Source organism: Bactrocera oleae, chromosome 6 (assembly GCF_042242935.1).
Source record: "Bactrocera oleae isolate idBacOlea1 chromosome 6, idBacOlea1, whole genome shotgun sequence".
Classification (NCBI taxonomy): Eukaryota; Metazoa; Arthropoda; class Insecta; order Diptera; family Tephritidae; genus Bactrocera; species Bactrocera oleae.
Window position 1 is genome coordinate 32697150 of NC_091540.1, and position 16222 is coordinate 32713371.

Sequence of the window (16222 nt, forward strand, 5' to 3'; positions counted from 1 at the left end):
TTATCGAATGACTTTTTTAGGTCATTTGTCGGTATAGCGTTGAGGATGGCGGTCGTCGCCTTTTGGATGGCATCAACGTCAGCATAGCGGTTTCCTTTCATGGCCAAATGTAGTTTTCCGAACAAATAAAAATCGCAGGGTGCCATATCAGGGGAATACAAAAAGTTTGGGTCCTTTTTGGCCTCTTTAATGATGTCTCTTGCATGTTGAATTCTGAGGTCTTTTTCGTGTTGTTTCAAAGTGTGCGGGACAAATCGAGCACGAACCTTTCTGAGGCCCAAATTTTCTGTCAAAATACGATAAATCGACGCTGCGGATATTGATAATTCCGATTCCATATATTTAAGCGATGATTTCGGCTCTTTTTTTTTTAATGAACTAACGCACAATTTCCGTGTTTTTTCGTCCACAACATCTTTTGGCCGGCCCGTACGTTCGTCGTCTTCCAAGTCCTCCCGTCCCTCTTGAAAACGTTTAAACCACTCGTGAATACCCATAGCCGTATAGACAATCATTGCCATAAACTTGTTTCATCATTTGATGAGTTTTGGTAAAAGTTTTACCAAGTTTAAAACAAAACTTAATGTCTGATCTTTGTTCGATGCTCATTTTCCGACCGACACTACAAATGTAATGTCACATGTAGCGCGATATCTCAGCTGTTATATAAATTTTATACGACAACACTGAAGAATACACAATTGAGGGATAACAATTTTAGACAGATGGCGCCACTGAAGCCACGTTTGTTTAAAAAGTCCTGGAACTTTTGAATTGTACCTTGTATTAACTTAAAAATAGTCATGAATGGGAGCCACCTGCTTAATGTGTGGAAAATGAGAGATCTAAATATAATTGAAACTGTGAAATAAAGATTGAAAGGGTCAAAAATTTGATATTTTCCCGCATTTCTTTAACTTCATACATTAAATGAAAGAAAAAGACGCGCATGGGCAAGAAAATAATTTAGTTTTAATTTAAATAATTGATAATATTATATATTTTTTTTTAGGTATAACACCTACAACCTCCGCCCTAAGAAAACAAAATGATATCGACGTCAGGTAAATGAAAACTTTAACTTTTGCGACATGTCAATTAACAACTTGACAATGTTGTTGTTGTGGTGGTTATCTAATTCCCGCTTAAGTGGTAAGGTTCAAGTTAGTTGTCATCGAAGTCATCCATAGTGGGCCCAGAAAACGTGCTGTTTCTACGGGGCCGGACTTTAGTGTGAGTGGGATTCATTGAGCTTGCAATGTTGGTGGTCAATGAGTGTCTGAAGTTTGTTGCGTTCATAGTCTGAGAAAACATCCCGTACAGCATATACGGAAGGAAGTATTCTGACACGTCTGAAGCTTCTTCGTCTGCGTTTCACTACATCCAGGCGACCATATGGCTGCAGCGTAGTTGATAACCGGCCGGCCGATTGCTTCGTATGTTGCCAACAACGTTTCTTTGTCCTTTCTCCAGGAACTTCTAGCTACCGACTTGAAAGGATATTAAGATTCAGGCTGTACTCTGATTTAGTTGGGGAGAGTGTCAGGCTCCTTGCAGAGAAGAAGCGAAAAAGATCGGTAAGATAGCTGTTTATTTACGAACACATGTCATCAATTCCATTACCTGACGACAATCGTACAATCATCTGCATATAAGATGATAGAAATTCACTCTGGTGGTTGAGGGAGTTTCGAAATATAGCAGTTCAACAGTAGTGAAGAGAGGACACCTTCGAAACTAGTCGTTTAATTCTTCTTAGAATTTTGACCTCGAAAAGTACGGATGATTTCCGACCGCTCAGATAGTTCTTGACAATGTGACAATAATTTTTAGTAATATATTCCCGCCTGACCTTCAAAGGGAAAATTTCGTAGGTAGTGGTTAAAAATATTCGATTGGCTTGAAAAAAAGTAAGGTTGAGCATGTAGCTAAATTTAATTGACCTCTACGGTTTATTTGTAAGTACATACTGTAACGGGATTTTCGATCGGCAATTCCAAAAACTTAACGCTTTACTACTTATTATCCGAGCTTACAACTTACTGCTTATATATCAATTGCTCTTAACACGACAACACTCTAACTAGAACTATGTTTGCTGCACAATCTGGCAGCCCTTATATAGTAGATCGACACTAAACATTCTAGCAACTTCGAATTCGTTGTGTAGTTGCTACTGGCAATTTATCGTCGATTCGATTTTGTTCTATAATCTGTGTTCGTCCCAATATTTTCTAAATGTGATCTGAAAACCCTATGTTTTGATGATAAGATAATTTTATAGTTTTGCAACAGATTTGGTAGGAATTTTAGTACCTAGAGATTTTCTCTTTGACTTTTGTTTTGACATTAAAAAAAAAAGATTTACGCTTTTGTATGAGTACGTAAAAAGTTTCCGACGCGAGGCCAAGTAAAATGTGGGCATCTCTCATCGTTTTACGCTTTGCCAAGCAACAGTCGCCATTTTTATTGGAGAGAAACACTGGACGAAAGCGTTCATTAATATATATAAAATTAAAACGAAGCGTGGAATTGCTTTTTTCAGGAAAAAATAATAATATTCTAAAAATGGAAACATACATAGTTCTCAGTGGGTATCTTAATTTTTGTGCTCACTCACACTGTCGCAGTACCTTTTATGTCGACTACTGATGTACATACACATCGTACAAGGCATTTGCGTAAAAGAGGGATGAACGATACCACCATGGATAAAATGATCCGAAACTCTTTGATTCGAGAGAGCGCTGTCAAAGTCCACATTTTTTTTTATAACATTTGACAGTGGTGCCACTAAGGAAAGAAATAAGTTTTGAGATTTTTTAATGTATTTCTTGGGTATTTTTCGGTTTCCATTTTACAGAAAAATATACATAATTAAAATTAGTTTAACAAGCTAGATATCCTATATGACGTCTAAATATATGTACATGTATATTTTAATCACAAAAGATTTTCAAAATTAACGTTTAAAACTAAATTTAACAAAATATTTTAATATTTCAAAATACTTACAATAATTTTAAATAACCTAAACATGAACCTTATTTCTTTTTTATACACTCTATAAATAAATATTACACCAAAATACATTACTACAAAATACCCGATCTTTCTTAAAAACAAAACTATATTAAATCTTTTTAAATAAAGATTAGAAATATACGTAAAAGTTACCAAAAAATCTGATCTCACAAATTACCCACTGATTTCGCAATTTATTTCTGCGGGATTCTTAGTGGTGGTTCATTGTTTTATTGTTTTGCTTGTCATCTGTTCAGTAGCTCATGGATTCGTGGTTTTTTTTTTTGGCAGCACTGAAAGTTCATGAGCTCTCTCAGAAGGCAAAGAGAGGAGTTTCGGATCATTTTATTTATGGATCCCACGTACACAAGAGTTTCGGGAACGAGAAATTTGAACAGAAATCTTTGGTAGCGCTGTTGGGTAATTAACCGGTGATTTAACCGATAAATGGCTTGCAGGGAGGTAAATGAATGATATTTCGTAAAATTAGATAAAAAAATTTATTAAATAATGATTGGACAGTAGACTAAATGTAATCTTCCTAGTGGTTAGCGCTGGATTATGACTTCTTGCAGACTCCGGAAAAAGAGCATAAAGCATAAACAGCTCTGAAGTAGCATGCATTGGTAAACTATGTCCCATTATAAAACTAAGTATTTTGTGGCTGGCAATTTCTTTGGTAACTTGCATATTGCCATTGCAGGTGTTCGGCTATTATTGATTATTTCTCATTTGATTTAAAGTTGTTCAAGAAAGTTATTGATTTTAGTGTGTGGAATCAATTCCTGTAATATATGATATTTGATATTTATGCATAATAATGATCCGAAACATGTAGCTAAAGCAGTAAAGATTTGGTTATACCATATACCGAAAATATTGATAAATTGGAATGGTCAGCGCAAAGTCGTTTACATAATTCCGAAAGTCTGCTATTTCTGTGTACTGCCGAAATCGGTGAACTTCATAATAAAAAAGAAATGCCAAATGATAATAAGTTAATTTAATTTAGTGTTTGTTCTTTTTTATATAATATCACATCGAAACCAAGTTTCTAAAAATAAATAAAAAACACTTTAACATAAAAATTTTCAAAAAACCATCGTTTGAAAAAAAAATTTGGAAGTGCTATTTCTCTGTGCATAGCTGTATGTATGTACATTTACTCATACCATAAAAATCTATCATACTTCATTGTGCTGGAAAACAACACACTCTTCATTGCGCCCACTTCCGTTCGTAACAGCAGCAGCAACAGCATCTGCATTCTCAACAATGTCACAGTGCACGTAGACAGTGAGTTTGAATCGTCAGTCGGTTTGGCGATCTGTTGCGTTTCCTATCCGCCCAACCGCAACTATTGGCAACTTTGCGCGGCGAGTGTTACGCGTTGACCGAATGTAACGGCTCGTATCTGCAGTCGGTCTGCAGTAAAGCCGACACTAGTCAAATCGGCCGCTAGCTCGCACTGACCCATGTGCACGCTCCTCGGAGACCTATTAATTTTATGAACACATGAGCTGCAATATATTGACATGTGTTATGTGTGTATATGTATGTGTACCTGCTTCGTCATTAGCCGCGTTGAAGGAGTGTCTGGCTTCACGACTCATTTCGCCGTTCGTCAGGCAGTTATGTGCTGGAGAACGCATCACACTATACGTCAACTAATAGCAACCATGGCTGCTACATCATCATCGTTATCACCATCACCATCATCACGTTGCTAGTCAGTAATATATGAAAGTACAATGTGCGATTACAATAAAAACATCACCCATCGGACTCTACTTTCATCCAGCGACAGGCGACCGGTCACTCCATTCTACCTCATCATGCCTCACAACTACAGCATTTTTGCATCGTTTCGCTCTTAATGGCTGACTGCATACTGCTGCGAGTGCTATTTTAATATTGCGTGTGTGCAATTTCAATGCATACCATACATACTTACATTCATATGTCATGGTCGTGTGTTTCATGCTTTCGTTATATACATACAGATGTATGTATGTTTTTCCCCCACAGGTTTATCAGTAGTGTGCCTTGGCTGCTGTCGATTGCGTTGTGCGAGAATGCCAGCTGTAATATACATATGTATGTGGGTAAAAAGGGAATGTTTAAGTCGAAAAAAATGATAACAATAAAAAATACAAAAATAGAAAAAAAATGCTTTGCGATTTTATGCGCCTTGTTTTTCTGCTCAGCAGCAGAACTCAACGCATTTTTACTGCCATCCATTTGCCAACGTTGCGACCAGAACGACACTAGCTACCACTAGCCATAGCCGTTATCGTCAGCAGCAACATTTCTGCGCGGTTAGGCTTTAATGATTTCGTCTAAACCCTTGTTTCCCTCGACCTACGCAGCTTAGCTTAGATCACCCTGCTCGGGACGACGAGACCATTTATGTTGCTGTGATTATTGCTATGCCGTCGCTGACCGTAATTTGCACACCGTGACTGCGACTGCCACTGTGACCAAGTTCTCTCTCCTCCATTTTTGTCTGCGAAAAGCTGTTCGCGTTTTTGGTTTTCATTTTTCACAACACTATTGCTTGTCGTTCTATCATACGTCATCCAAGACCCCTCGCGTGTGCACATTGCACATTCGAACTTCCTTCGCCTGACTGCTTGCGCTGGCAAAAATACGTGCCGTGTCGCCGCTCTGTTGCTCTCATATGACTGTGCCAACAAGCTTGGCCAGCCGTCACTGCCGCAGCAGTTTCAATGCTTGTTATTGTTTATTTGCTTCTTGTTGGTGTTTCTGCTGTTGCGCGTTGCCAAGCGTCATTTACCATCGTCATTGTCATCATCAACGCCGCCACCATTGCGAACGCTGCTCAAGCAGCCGCCACTGCCCCTCTGCCTGCCTGCTAGACAACCAGTCATTTAGTATGTGGCATTTGTACAAATTTCTATGCATACATAAGCACATAGATGCATACACTGACTGCTATTCTTATTTACATTCAGTCGCTTATTGGCAAATAAGAATAATGTATTGAAGTCGTCGCTTGCTTGCGCTGGCGGTGACTGTCAATGAACCAGTCGGCAGGCCATCAAGCCAGCGAGCCAGCCAGGCAATCATCCATTCAGCTACGTCGTTGCGTTGCTCTTTTTTACTTTTGCTTTTATTTCTTACTTGCCTAATGGACAGTCGGCTCGCTGGGCAATTTTCGCGTTGATTCTTCGCCATCACCTCTCGCTATTGGCGGCGACATCGTAGTAATTTCCTTTTGCGTGCTCCTTGTTCGTATCGTTGGATCGCACACAAATTCTCTGCTGTTTGAGTGGGTGTGTATGTCGATAACGTCACGAAAAACGCCACTAGCTCGCTTGTTGGTGATTGCCAGCACCAGCAGTTAGTCGCTAAAGCGTTTTAATTTTGCTGCCCCCCGCGTTTTTCTTTGTCTTTGCTTTTTTTTTTTTGTCACTCTTTTACTCTTTTTGCTTCACTTTTTCGCCACATTGGTGCGCACCTACCCTACCGCAGCGTCATTCAAAGCCGCATACACTTGCTGTAAATTTTTTTACTTGCCTCTTCGCCTGCTCGCTCACTTTGTTTGCTGATTTTTTCCGTTTCCATTGCGTTTTTAGTTTCTTTTTGTTTTTGTCTGCTATTGCGTTGCGGTGGTGCGCTGCGGCACTTCATTTTTTTTTGCTTCGTTGAGTTTATTTTTCGCTCGCCAGTGCCAGCCTGCCAACCGTCATTTGGAATTATTTTGTCAGCCAACCAACCAACGAGCCATGCAACCAGCTAGCCAGCCATCCAGCCAGAGCGTGCTGTGTCGTCGCGCCAACTGCTTGTTTTTTTGATTTTTCTTATACTGAGCCTCCATTGCTAGCGGTTGCTTGTTTTCACTTTGTTTTGCTTCCATTTCATTCGCTTTTGAAATTTGCGCTTGGCGAATTTCAGAGTGCGCGTACACGGTGGCCGAGTTCTACCCCTCACGGCTCGGCCTTCTTTGGTCTGACAAACAGCCGCGCGCTGTGTCAGTCAGTCAGCAGCGTCCCCTGTTCGAGTAGTTGCTGTTGTTGTTCTGCTGCGTCGACTTTTGCCTCTGCTATAACCCCACATTCGACTCGGTGTAGTCAAACAGCCAGTCATCAGCCATCCATCCTCTTTGCGTTAGCGTCATCATAATCACCATCATTATCGTCGCCGTTGTGAGCAGTAGCAACGGCAGCAGCAGTGTGATGGCAGTGGCTAAAACAACAACAAACGCCTCACCGTTGCGGCTGTGTTGCTGTGTGCAATCCGCGGTGAGCCGTGTGCTGTGGTTTTGTTATGCTCGTCATTGTTGGCACCGCTGTTGGAGGAACATATGTATGTATGTAATATGCACGATATGCGCTCCACTTGAAAAGCCCAAAATGTATGCTCACGAGCCGCACAAGCCTAGCGTTTAAAGCGCGCAAATACACGCTATTCGCCTCTACCCTTCTCAACATGTCGCGCCGCGGGCTTCACCTCTCTCATCTGCATCGTCATCATCATCATTGTCGTCATCGTCAAGTGGGCGCAAGGTTTGGTTCTGGTGGCGACGTAGCCTTATGGCGGCTGTTGACTGTCTGGCTGGAGCTGACGTTGGTAGCGTTGGTGCTGTTGCTGGCGCGCAAGGAGGAGGTAAAAGCGTTTGCGTTTCACAAATGCGCTTCCACACGCTACTGCTTGCTATTTGCTGCTAATTCAACGCCTGCCCAACTGCCTCGCTGACTTTTTGCCTGCATCCGCATGGCCGAATGTGTTGCCTGCCTTTCTGGCTGGCTGGTGTGTGACTTTGCTCTGCTGAATTTTCAATTCAGTTGTGAGCCGACTGCAATCAGCAGTGGAAGTGTGTATATTTTAACACGTGATAACGCGAACGTGAAACGCGCAATTCAAGTCTGTTTTGTGTTCTGTATATTCGTGCGTCTGTATGTGCTTGCGTGTGTGAACGTGTCACCATCGTTAACGACATTCATCGTTCCGAGTTTCAACGCCAGAATCAAACCAACTTGAGTCCACAGGAATATATTCATTGGTTGTTAGCCAGTTATTTGCTTGCGTGCTGATTCGTTAGTTAGCTGACTTGATTGAGGCGTTGCGCGTCCTCCCTACATACCCGCTCACTATCACCTATTCCAAAGTCATGCTGGCACCCGCCGCCGACACTTTTATCATCGTCATCACCAAATAGTGGTGTTTGAGCAAGGGCTACTACTATTTTGCCAATAGCTCGTGGTACTAACGGGTCCTTTTTCATTTGTCTGCTGCGCGCGTGTGTTTTATTGATTTTATGTTTCATGTGACGCCTGCATAACCGCCACCAACCGACCGTGCACGCGCCGCGACCGCCTCCCTGTCTGTTTGATAGCCTGACATCATTTCCCCAATGTATACCATACCACGGCATTATATAGAGACTATATGGTGGAACCGCATACTTATGTACACATATTTAAATATATTTAAGTATATGCATGTATCTTTCCTGCCTATTGTTCGTTGCCCCCTTTTGCACAGTGTATGGCGTCGCCGTTATTACTACGTTTGCTTAACTGCGCCACCCCCGGGCTCTTCAGTTCATATGCACTTGCCACAATATTGTTTCTTTGATTACTTTACAGTTAGTTTTAATTTTCGAGCTTATTACTCGTACGCGCTTATGTACATAAGTATGTTTGTACATAAGTTCAGTTGATTTGTTATTTCACAATTTTAAGAATAACAAACAATCCCGCTGCCAAGAAATAACCAAGATCAAATAAAATCCTTAGGACACATTATAATTTGATACACCTCTAACAGTCCAGTAGAGGTCCAGTGATTGTGGTTTTATGCAAAATCTGTAATTTATGTTATTGTCGTTGTAAAATATTATTTAACAAATATTTGTATAGATTGCTACCGAGATGACAGTCCTTAGCCGAATGAACATCTAGGTCCGTTTCGGTTAGGTAGGACCTATTGACGTGGGAATGGAATCAATTATTTAAAACGAGTTTTGTTACTTAATAATTGTCGATATAATGGAGATAGTTAATATCCACAGTAAGTGGAACAAGAGGTTTAGAGAAAGCAGTATTTTCTTATACATACTTATGTAATTTTAATAAAATTTATCAGGTTGGTGACATTGATCAGCACTGGCAACTTAAATACACTCTCCGTTGATTGGGTTTATAAGTCCATCAAAATGCCTTATTACATTCTCAACATCCACTATTTTAATAACTATTATGTTTTTAAGAAAAACGATTTAGTTTAGTTTTGAATATTTGTATATGAAAGGACCTGAAGTTATACGGAGATATTAATCACTTCACGATCTATGAACAAATCCTGATTTATATATTAGTTTCGATTTTTCATTGGTGGATTACTTTTTCTCAAATACTCCAAATAATGGGTACGACAAAGTATGAAAAGTTGAGCAATTCCGGTCCTTCAAATTCCAACGTTTTTTCTCAAAAAAAGGATTTTTCCAAAATTGAAAATTTTTTGAATAAACCTCGCATTGTGGGGCTATGCTTAATTAATGACATGTGTCGCTATCATAGCGCTTAACCTAAAATTTTCATTTCCTCTATTTTGCATGTATATTTTTGGGGCGCATATTTGTTTTTTATATTTCAATATCCTTTTAATCGTTTTTCCAGATCATTAATACACAATATTTTTATTACTTAAGATGACGCATAGCTCTAATTTGCAACTTTGTAGAATTTTGTTGCGCTTTTTTTTTTCGTTCGTGCTTCAATGTTGGTGTTGTTTTTTCATTTATTTACATTTTTTTTTTGCTCTGCAGTTGATGAAATGTTCTGCAGAAAGAACTTGGTTGGTTTTTTGTCGACATTCGACGCAATACCTACATATGTATGTATGTATATGTATTACTTGCTAGGCATTTGGTCACAGCCGATGACGATGGTTGTTTTTATTAGCACATTCCGCTGTGAATGCCCAAATGAACGCTTGCCAACTTCTACTTGCTTGGCCGCGAATTAACTGTGCGTCGCTACCTTCTGGTTTCCTTTTAGTTTGCTCAGTGTTATCGCAAGCTCCCACACTTTTCTACACAACTTCACAGCTATACAAGCCGTACATACATACATACATACGTTACATAGCAAACGTACAAGTACTGCGTGTGTATGCATGTACCTTTGATACTTCACTGTGTGGCTGTCATGCCGGGAGCAATTTGCTTTGGTTTGATTTCAGTATGCGCCTCCAGTGCCAGACTGCGGCATTTCTGCTTTAATTTTTTTGTCGTCTTTTTCTGTGCTCTACGTTTTCAGCTTATTTTCGCTTTTGAGTTTTGCGCGCCAGCGTTTTTGCACATATCCATTTGCTTGTTGAGCCGCCATAAAGGCGAAGCGACAACTATGTTGTTGCTGTTGTTATGTGTTTGGATGCGAACGAGTGTGAAAGCGGCGAGGTATTTCCTGCTGTCGCTATAGCGCGAGAAATAAAAGTCACAAAAAATAAACGATAACAATAAAAACGACATCGGCAGCGACAAAGACGAAGGTGACGGCGACGACGTGAACAACAACGAAAGCAACAACAATAATATTAACGACAACAGCAATCTGGCAGTCGAAGTAAACTTTTGTTCACGGCACGTAAAGCCGCCAGCGCCAGCAACAACACACGCCATCAACGCCGCCTTCATCATTCGCAAAGCTACCAAACTGACGCCGCGACTTTGCGTGGACAAACCGAAAAAGAAAAGGAAATTGAAGAAAAGCAAAGTGTAGCACGGTAGACGGAAGTGTGTTGATGGTGTTTGTGGTGCCAGGGGCTTTCGGGGTCGTGACGTGAGGTGGGGTAGAAAATATTGCAAAAGGGCATGGAAAATTTGCGAATCGCGCATGGAGTGCGGAATACGACAAAGATACTTCACCACCACAGCGAAGAACAACAACAGTCATGTTACGTATAACATAAAGTAAGCAACAAAGTGACAGTAGCAAAGGAGCGCGAAATAGTGGTAACCGAGTCAGCAGCAAGCAGTCAGAAACAGAACATAAACTCAACAACGACTAACGACAGCAAAACCCATCAACGGTAGACACGAATCCCAACAAAAGCAATAACGACAGCATGACAAAAGCAACAACGGTCAGAAAGCGCGTGCAACGCATAACGCTAGCTTTGGATAGAACTGAGTATATTCATACACACTTGCATGTGTAGATGGATGAAGTAGTGGATGGAGGCCTGGGCACGAGGGGCACATGCAGACACATGCGGCGCTTCGATCGACTAACTTCAATGTCTCTGTGTCGTTGGGGCGCAGGAACGCGACAGCTGCAATTACTGCTGTTTGAAGCCTTCGTTGCCAATAACGGGAGACCATTCACATTCACTATGCTGCATTGGCTTTGACGCTTCGCTAGCCTTAATGTTGTTTTCTGTTTTCTTTCGAGGGCAGCGGAGGCTGGTGATTTTTGTGGTAGTTACGGAGCTGATATTGCTTTTAGTATCACCGGCAGCAGTATGGTTGGTGACGATGATGTGTTCGTTGTTGGCGGCATTGCTTGTCTCCAGCGAGCGAGCAAAATGTACAGCTACGGGTGTCTATACATACAGTCATATGTATATGTATATACATATATGTATGGGATGTCTGTGGACATACATATACATATATACTTATGTACATACTTACATATCTTTGGAAAATGGGAATTGGTATTGCTTGCTTATTCGGCACCCCTCCTGACTTCTCTAGTTTTTCGGTAGGTCTTCTACCGGCATACTATATGCATACATTTGTATGTTCAAATAATTTAAGGTGAGATGCTCGGTACATCTTAAGTGCTTGCATGTGCATGTGTACTTTGTAACTTACATATTTACCTAGTACGGTTCTACGCTCAGAAGTGCGTAAAACTCGCTAAGATTGACTACCGTGTTCGTCCGGACGCTTTTTTTTTCGTCAGTCGTTATAGAACATTAAACCATTATTTCCATTATCTAGAAAGCGAAAGTAAAAAATAATACTACTAATTTTCATACGAATTTAGAAACTACCCAAATTGAAGGATTTTACAATTAACAAGTAAGGCAGGGTTAATTCGGGTGTATCTGCCTATTTAATTTTCTTTTAAAAATGTTGCGAAAGAATTCAACATCCATTGTTAGACGAAATTATGAATGGATTACAATCGAATTTATATCTTATTAACTTCTGTATGTATGTATGTGTTTATATTATGGGTCATGGACTAAATTAGCATTTAATTTAAAATAATTTAAAAATTTTCTGATTTCGCGATTATCTCGATATTTCTGCCACAATTTTTTGTACCAGTTTATCTACCTAAGCGTTTTAAGTTATTGGCGCTTGTGGGATGTTTTATGTTAATATGGAGTGAATACCAACATGTAGTAAACATAATTCTTTGTTGCGCTTTGTGTGCCGTGTTGTGCTATAAAATTACTTTTTTAAACGACGACTGTCCAAACGACAGTCAATCGTCCTGTTCTAATTCCTCTTACATATCCCCCTGTGACGCCATTCACATGTTCGTTTTAGGCCTTGTCGATTCTCTGCATTGAAGTGTGTCGTGCGCTTTGATTGTGGCTTCCTTCACCTCCTTAATCAACGTATTCACTGTCGTCGCCTACATCGCGATGAACGTGTCAAATTATCCGCCAGCTGCATCTGTTGTTTGGCGCGCAACTAGGCGTCGTTATCGTCGTCGCAGTCACTTTGCTTACTTAGCGCTCTGCGCGCAGCAAACGCCATCATCATCATCATCGCAGTCCTCAGGTCCGACGTCCGATTCACCGTTTCTTTCGTTCTTTGCGACGCGACGGCTGATATTCCAATTTTTCGTGGTGTGTGAACATACATACACATAGTGCTTCCATATGTGTGTAGGGAAACGTTCAAGAATGGTGTCATTATGTGTGTACGTTTGTCGTTCACACTATCATGCTATTTGCCATACGCCAATCCATAGCTAAGTGTTGCCTTCGCTCGCTAACCGTCTGGCTGTATGACTGTGTGGCCAGCCGATATAATTCGCATTGCTTGGCAAAACCTCCGTTTGTCGGTTCACGTCTGTCCTACTGGCAGACAGTTAGCGATTCAGCGACCTAAGCGGCTTTGGCTCCCCTGCCGCTTTCATCAGCATTTCGCCTTTTTGTTGTCGGCTTGTGTGTGCCTGCCTGCTCGTCGGCAGCATTTACTGCTACTTTGTCTTGCTTGTATACGGTCTTTCTTTCCTGCGTTAGGCTGTTCGCAGGTTGGTATTGTTTTTTTTTTATTTCTTTTTCCACTTGATTTTATTTTTGAAAAATCGCTGCGGACATTTTGCTTCCAATTCGAACGCAGTGCCTGCGGCCGGGATGTAGTTAGCAGGCAGCAGTTGTAGTCTTCGTGGCAGTTGTTCATCATTGGCGTCGCTGCACTTACACGCTTTCAGCTCAGTGTTCACTCAAGCACATTGTTTTACCCCACTCCATCCATCCTTTATGTCGTTGTACCATCTAGCCTGCTAGCTAACTGGCCGTTAAGAAAGGCAGTTAGGCAGCTCAGTAATCAGTCCGAAATGAACGTTTCAATCAGTCAGCAGTAATAAACGAATCTACGCGCGCGTCCCTGCTTACTTTTTAGTATAACGCTTAACTTTCGATTTACTCGAATTGTAGGGTAGCGAAGTGCACAACTAATCAACGTATAAAACTGGCGTCACAAAACGGCCCTTTACTCATGGCACCAAAGAAGTCTACAGTCGTCCTGAACGTTGAACAATTTATACGCGACGTTCAAGAACGGCCAGCCATTTGGAATCGTAATTTTCATTGCAACAAAGCATTTCTAGAACAAATGTGGGATGAGCTGTCTAGCGTCCATAAATTGCCCAGTGAGTACTTGGTTACTATTTGCCGAATAAGCACATTTTTCTATGCTTGTTTTGGGTTTTGACTCAGTTTCTTTCCTCGCTCATTTGCTTGTATTTTGTTTGTTTCACGTTGTGCATTCTTTCACGTCTTTTGTGACTTGTTCAATGACCGGCTCGATACTGCAGAAGTGGTGCTCAAGGCTAAATGGAAGGGCCTGCGTGATAATTTCCGTGTAGAATACAAACGCATTCCACGCTCCGAACAAGGCGATTTCCTAGTGGAACCCGCGACATTTGAATCGAAATGGCTACACTATTATGCATTGCTGTTTTTGAGTGAGTTTTTAAAATAACTGAAATAACAACAGAGAAGAGTGTTAAGCAGTCGAACAGTAAAATGTGTAATTTTATTATTTATTTTAAGATTTATGTAAATAGAAAGCTTTTGGTTACAAACAACAGCTATATCTACACAAGCCTACTGTTTATTGCTACTTCTCTGTTTACGTCTTTAACTCATTTTTAGTGCACATTCTCAAAAGTAATTCGGTCTTACAGCTGATCATATGCGACATCGCATGCCTAAAAGTGAGCCGGATCAGTCCTACTACTTTACGCAACAAAGTCAAGATTGTGAGAAGACTGTGGTTGAACCTGACCTCACCAATGGGCTCATACGTCGCATGCAGGACAGTGATGAAGAGTTCGATGAGGACGATATTGATGAGGATGATGATGACGTGGCAATACCAACACCACCAGCTGCTCATACACAAACTGTGACTTCCATAAAAACCGAGGATGCCCGCTCAATTCTGAAAAACGCTGGCGTACTACTACGAGCTGCACATCTTTTGGATGATGACGGCGAGAAGGAAGCACAAGACTTATCCAAGAAATCCATGGAAGCTAACAATAATAACAATAGTGTAAATAAAAATTGCAACAACACCTTGTTGACTAGCAACGGTAGTTCGCCCTCTTTGCTGAGCGCTTGCATGGGTAACATAATTACCACCATCGCACAAACAACCACCTCCATTACACCACCCTCAACACCCATTGCCAGTATAGTCAGCGCAGCAAGTGTGGCGACCAGTTCGATGACAGCCGCGACACAACAACATAAAAAACGCTCTGTTTCACCGCCACCACTGTACAATAAAGCACACCATCCGCCGCCAACAACTACAGCCGCCGCATCAGCACTTACCACAGCTGTGGCCGCAGCTCTGAATAATGAGCGCGATGAGTTCTCTTTAAATGGTAGCAGCAGTTGTTTGCATGGCAGCCACGAGCACTTGAATTTCACCAAGCACTCGTATGCGAATGGCTTAATACCGGCGCTAAAGTTGAAACGTCCGCGTTTGTCGGAAGATAGCAATTTTAATGGTTCATCCACGATGGATAATACTGCGCCAATTGTTCCGGAGGATGACGACTATCATTACCTGCTGAGCTTGCATCCATACATGAAGCAGCTGACAGCTGCGCAAAAGCTGCGCATTCGCACCAAAATTCAAAAGTTAATATTCAAGGAACTCTACAAAGAGGATTTGGAAGAAACCAAATAAATTGTAGCGATGTAGTTTATAGTCATAACAGAATAAGTTGCTCATTTATTTAAAAATTGTGAAGACGACTTCTTTCTTTTTAGTTTTGTAACTTTAAAGCTCACTATATAAGACTGTACATATACATATATAAATATACATATTGAATACTTGGATGTATTACTTAGTTGTAAGTGTACCCACATTCATACATACAAAAACAGATAATGCTTCAATATGTGGTATCCCCATCATGTGGAATTGAATATGAAAATCTAGTTTTAACGTTTTCGAACGTTATTATTTGCTTAAGCCTGAAATAAAACATGAAATTGTGCTAAGGAATATGAGTTTTTTAATATTTTTACTCGTTAAATATCGAACAGTAGTTCTTGGTCTTTTGGTGAGCTAAGTCCTGGATAAAATACCCATACTATTTTCGGCAGTCATATGCAAAATCTAATTATTGTACGGATTTGATTTTTTATTAAGGTAAAAGGGAGTTTTAGCGCAGTATGTACAAGTATATGTATATATAATTAATATTTATTTAAAGCCCATATTTTTTTATTATAATTTTTCTCTTTGCTGATAAATATATATATTTTTTTATTCTGCCCAGGTGAAGTATATGTCCTGGATGATGGCGGTGAGGTTGACTTGGATTTGGGCAATTATGAGCGGTTTTTGGATATAACTTTGCATCGCGACAACAACATAACAACTGGTAAGATTTATCAGAAAGTTATTGAGAAAGAACGCACTGGTGAATATTTGGGCAAAACTGTACAAGGTAAT

General features: G+C 40.6%; 1 protein-coding gene and 2 long non-coding RNA genes across 13 annotated transcripts in view; 2 read left to right on the forward strand and 1 right to left on the reverse strand.

The window, feature by feature from the left end:
• The window catches only part of Ctps (CTP synthase), a 29214-nt gene that overhangs the window by 9177 nt on the left and 3815 nt on the right, over positions 1-16222 (forward strand). The window contains exons 1-4 of one of the 5 annotated variants that reach the window (XM_014238269.3): positions 13177-13271; positions 13678-13892; positions 14058-14207; positions 14430-15769. In XM_014238269.3, the coding sequence (XP_014093744.1) occupies positions 13739-13892; positions 14058-14207; positions 14430-15445 (1320 nt within the window). In that variant the 5' untranslated portion in view covers positions 13177-13271; positions 13678-13738 and the 3' untranslated portion in view covers positions 15446-15769. Of the gene's footprint in view, positions 1-13176; positions 13272-13360; positions 13893-14057; positions 14208-14429; positions 15770-16046; positions 16218-16222 lie in introns of those variants that run through there. The other 4 variants (XM_036370850.2, XM_036370852.2, XM_014238271.3 and 1 more) reach the window with 4 other exon arrangements.
• LOC138857807 (uncharacterized) lies at positions 2062-4354 on the forward strand. Its single transcript, XR_011397008.1, has 2 exons — positions 2062-3486; positions 3570-4354. It is a non-coding gene; the product is annotated as an uncharacterized lncRNA (long non-coding RNA).
• LOC118682352 (uncharacterized) lies at positions 2811-12193 on the reverse strand. 7 transcript variants are annotated; one of them, XR_011397005.1, is made up of 4 exons: positions 6565-7656; positions 4589-5106; positions 3896-4520; positions 2811-3809 (listed from the first exon to the last, which is right to left on the reverse strand). It is a non-coding gene; the product is annotated as an uncharacterized lncRNA (long non-coding RNA). The 7 variants fall into 7 exon arrangements; XR_004978135.2 differs by lacking the exon at positions 2811-3809 and having other exon boundaries at positions 4011-4520; positions 4589-4915; positions 4979-5106; XR_004978133.2 differs by lacking the exon at positions 2811-3809 and having other exon boundaries at positions 4011-4520; positions 4589-4918; positions 4979-5106.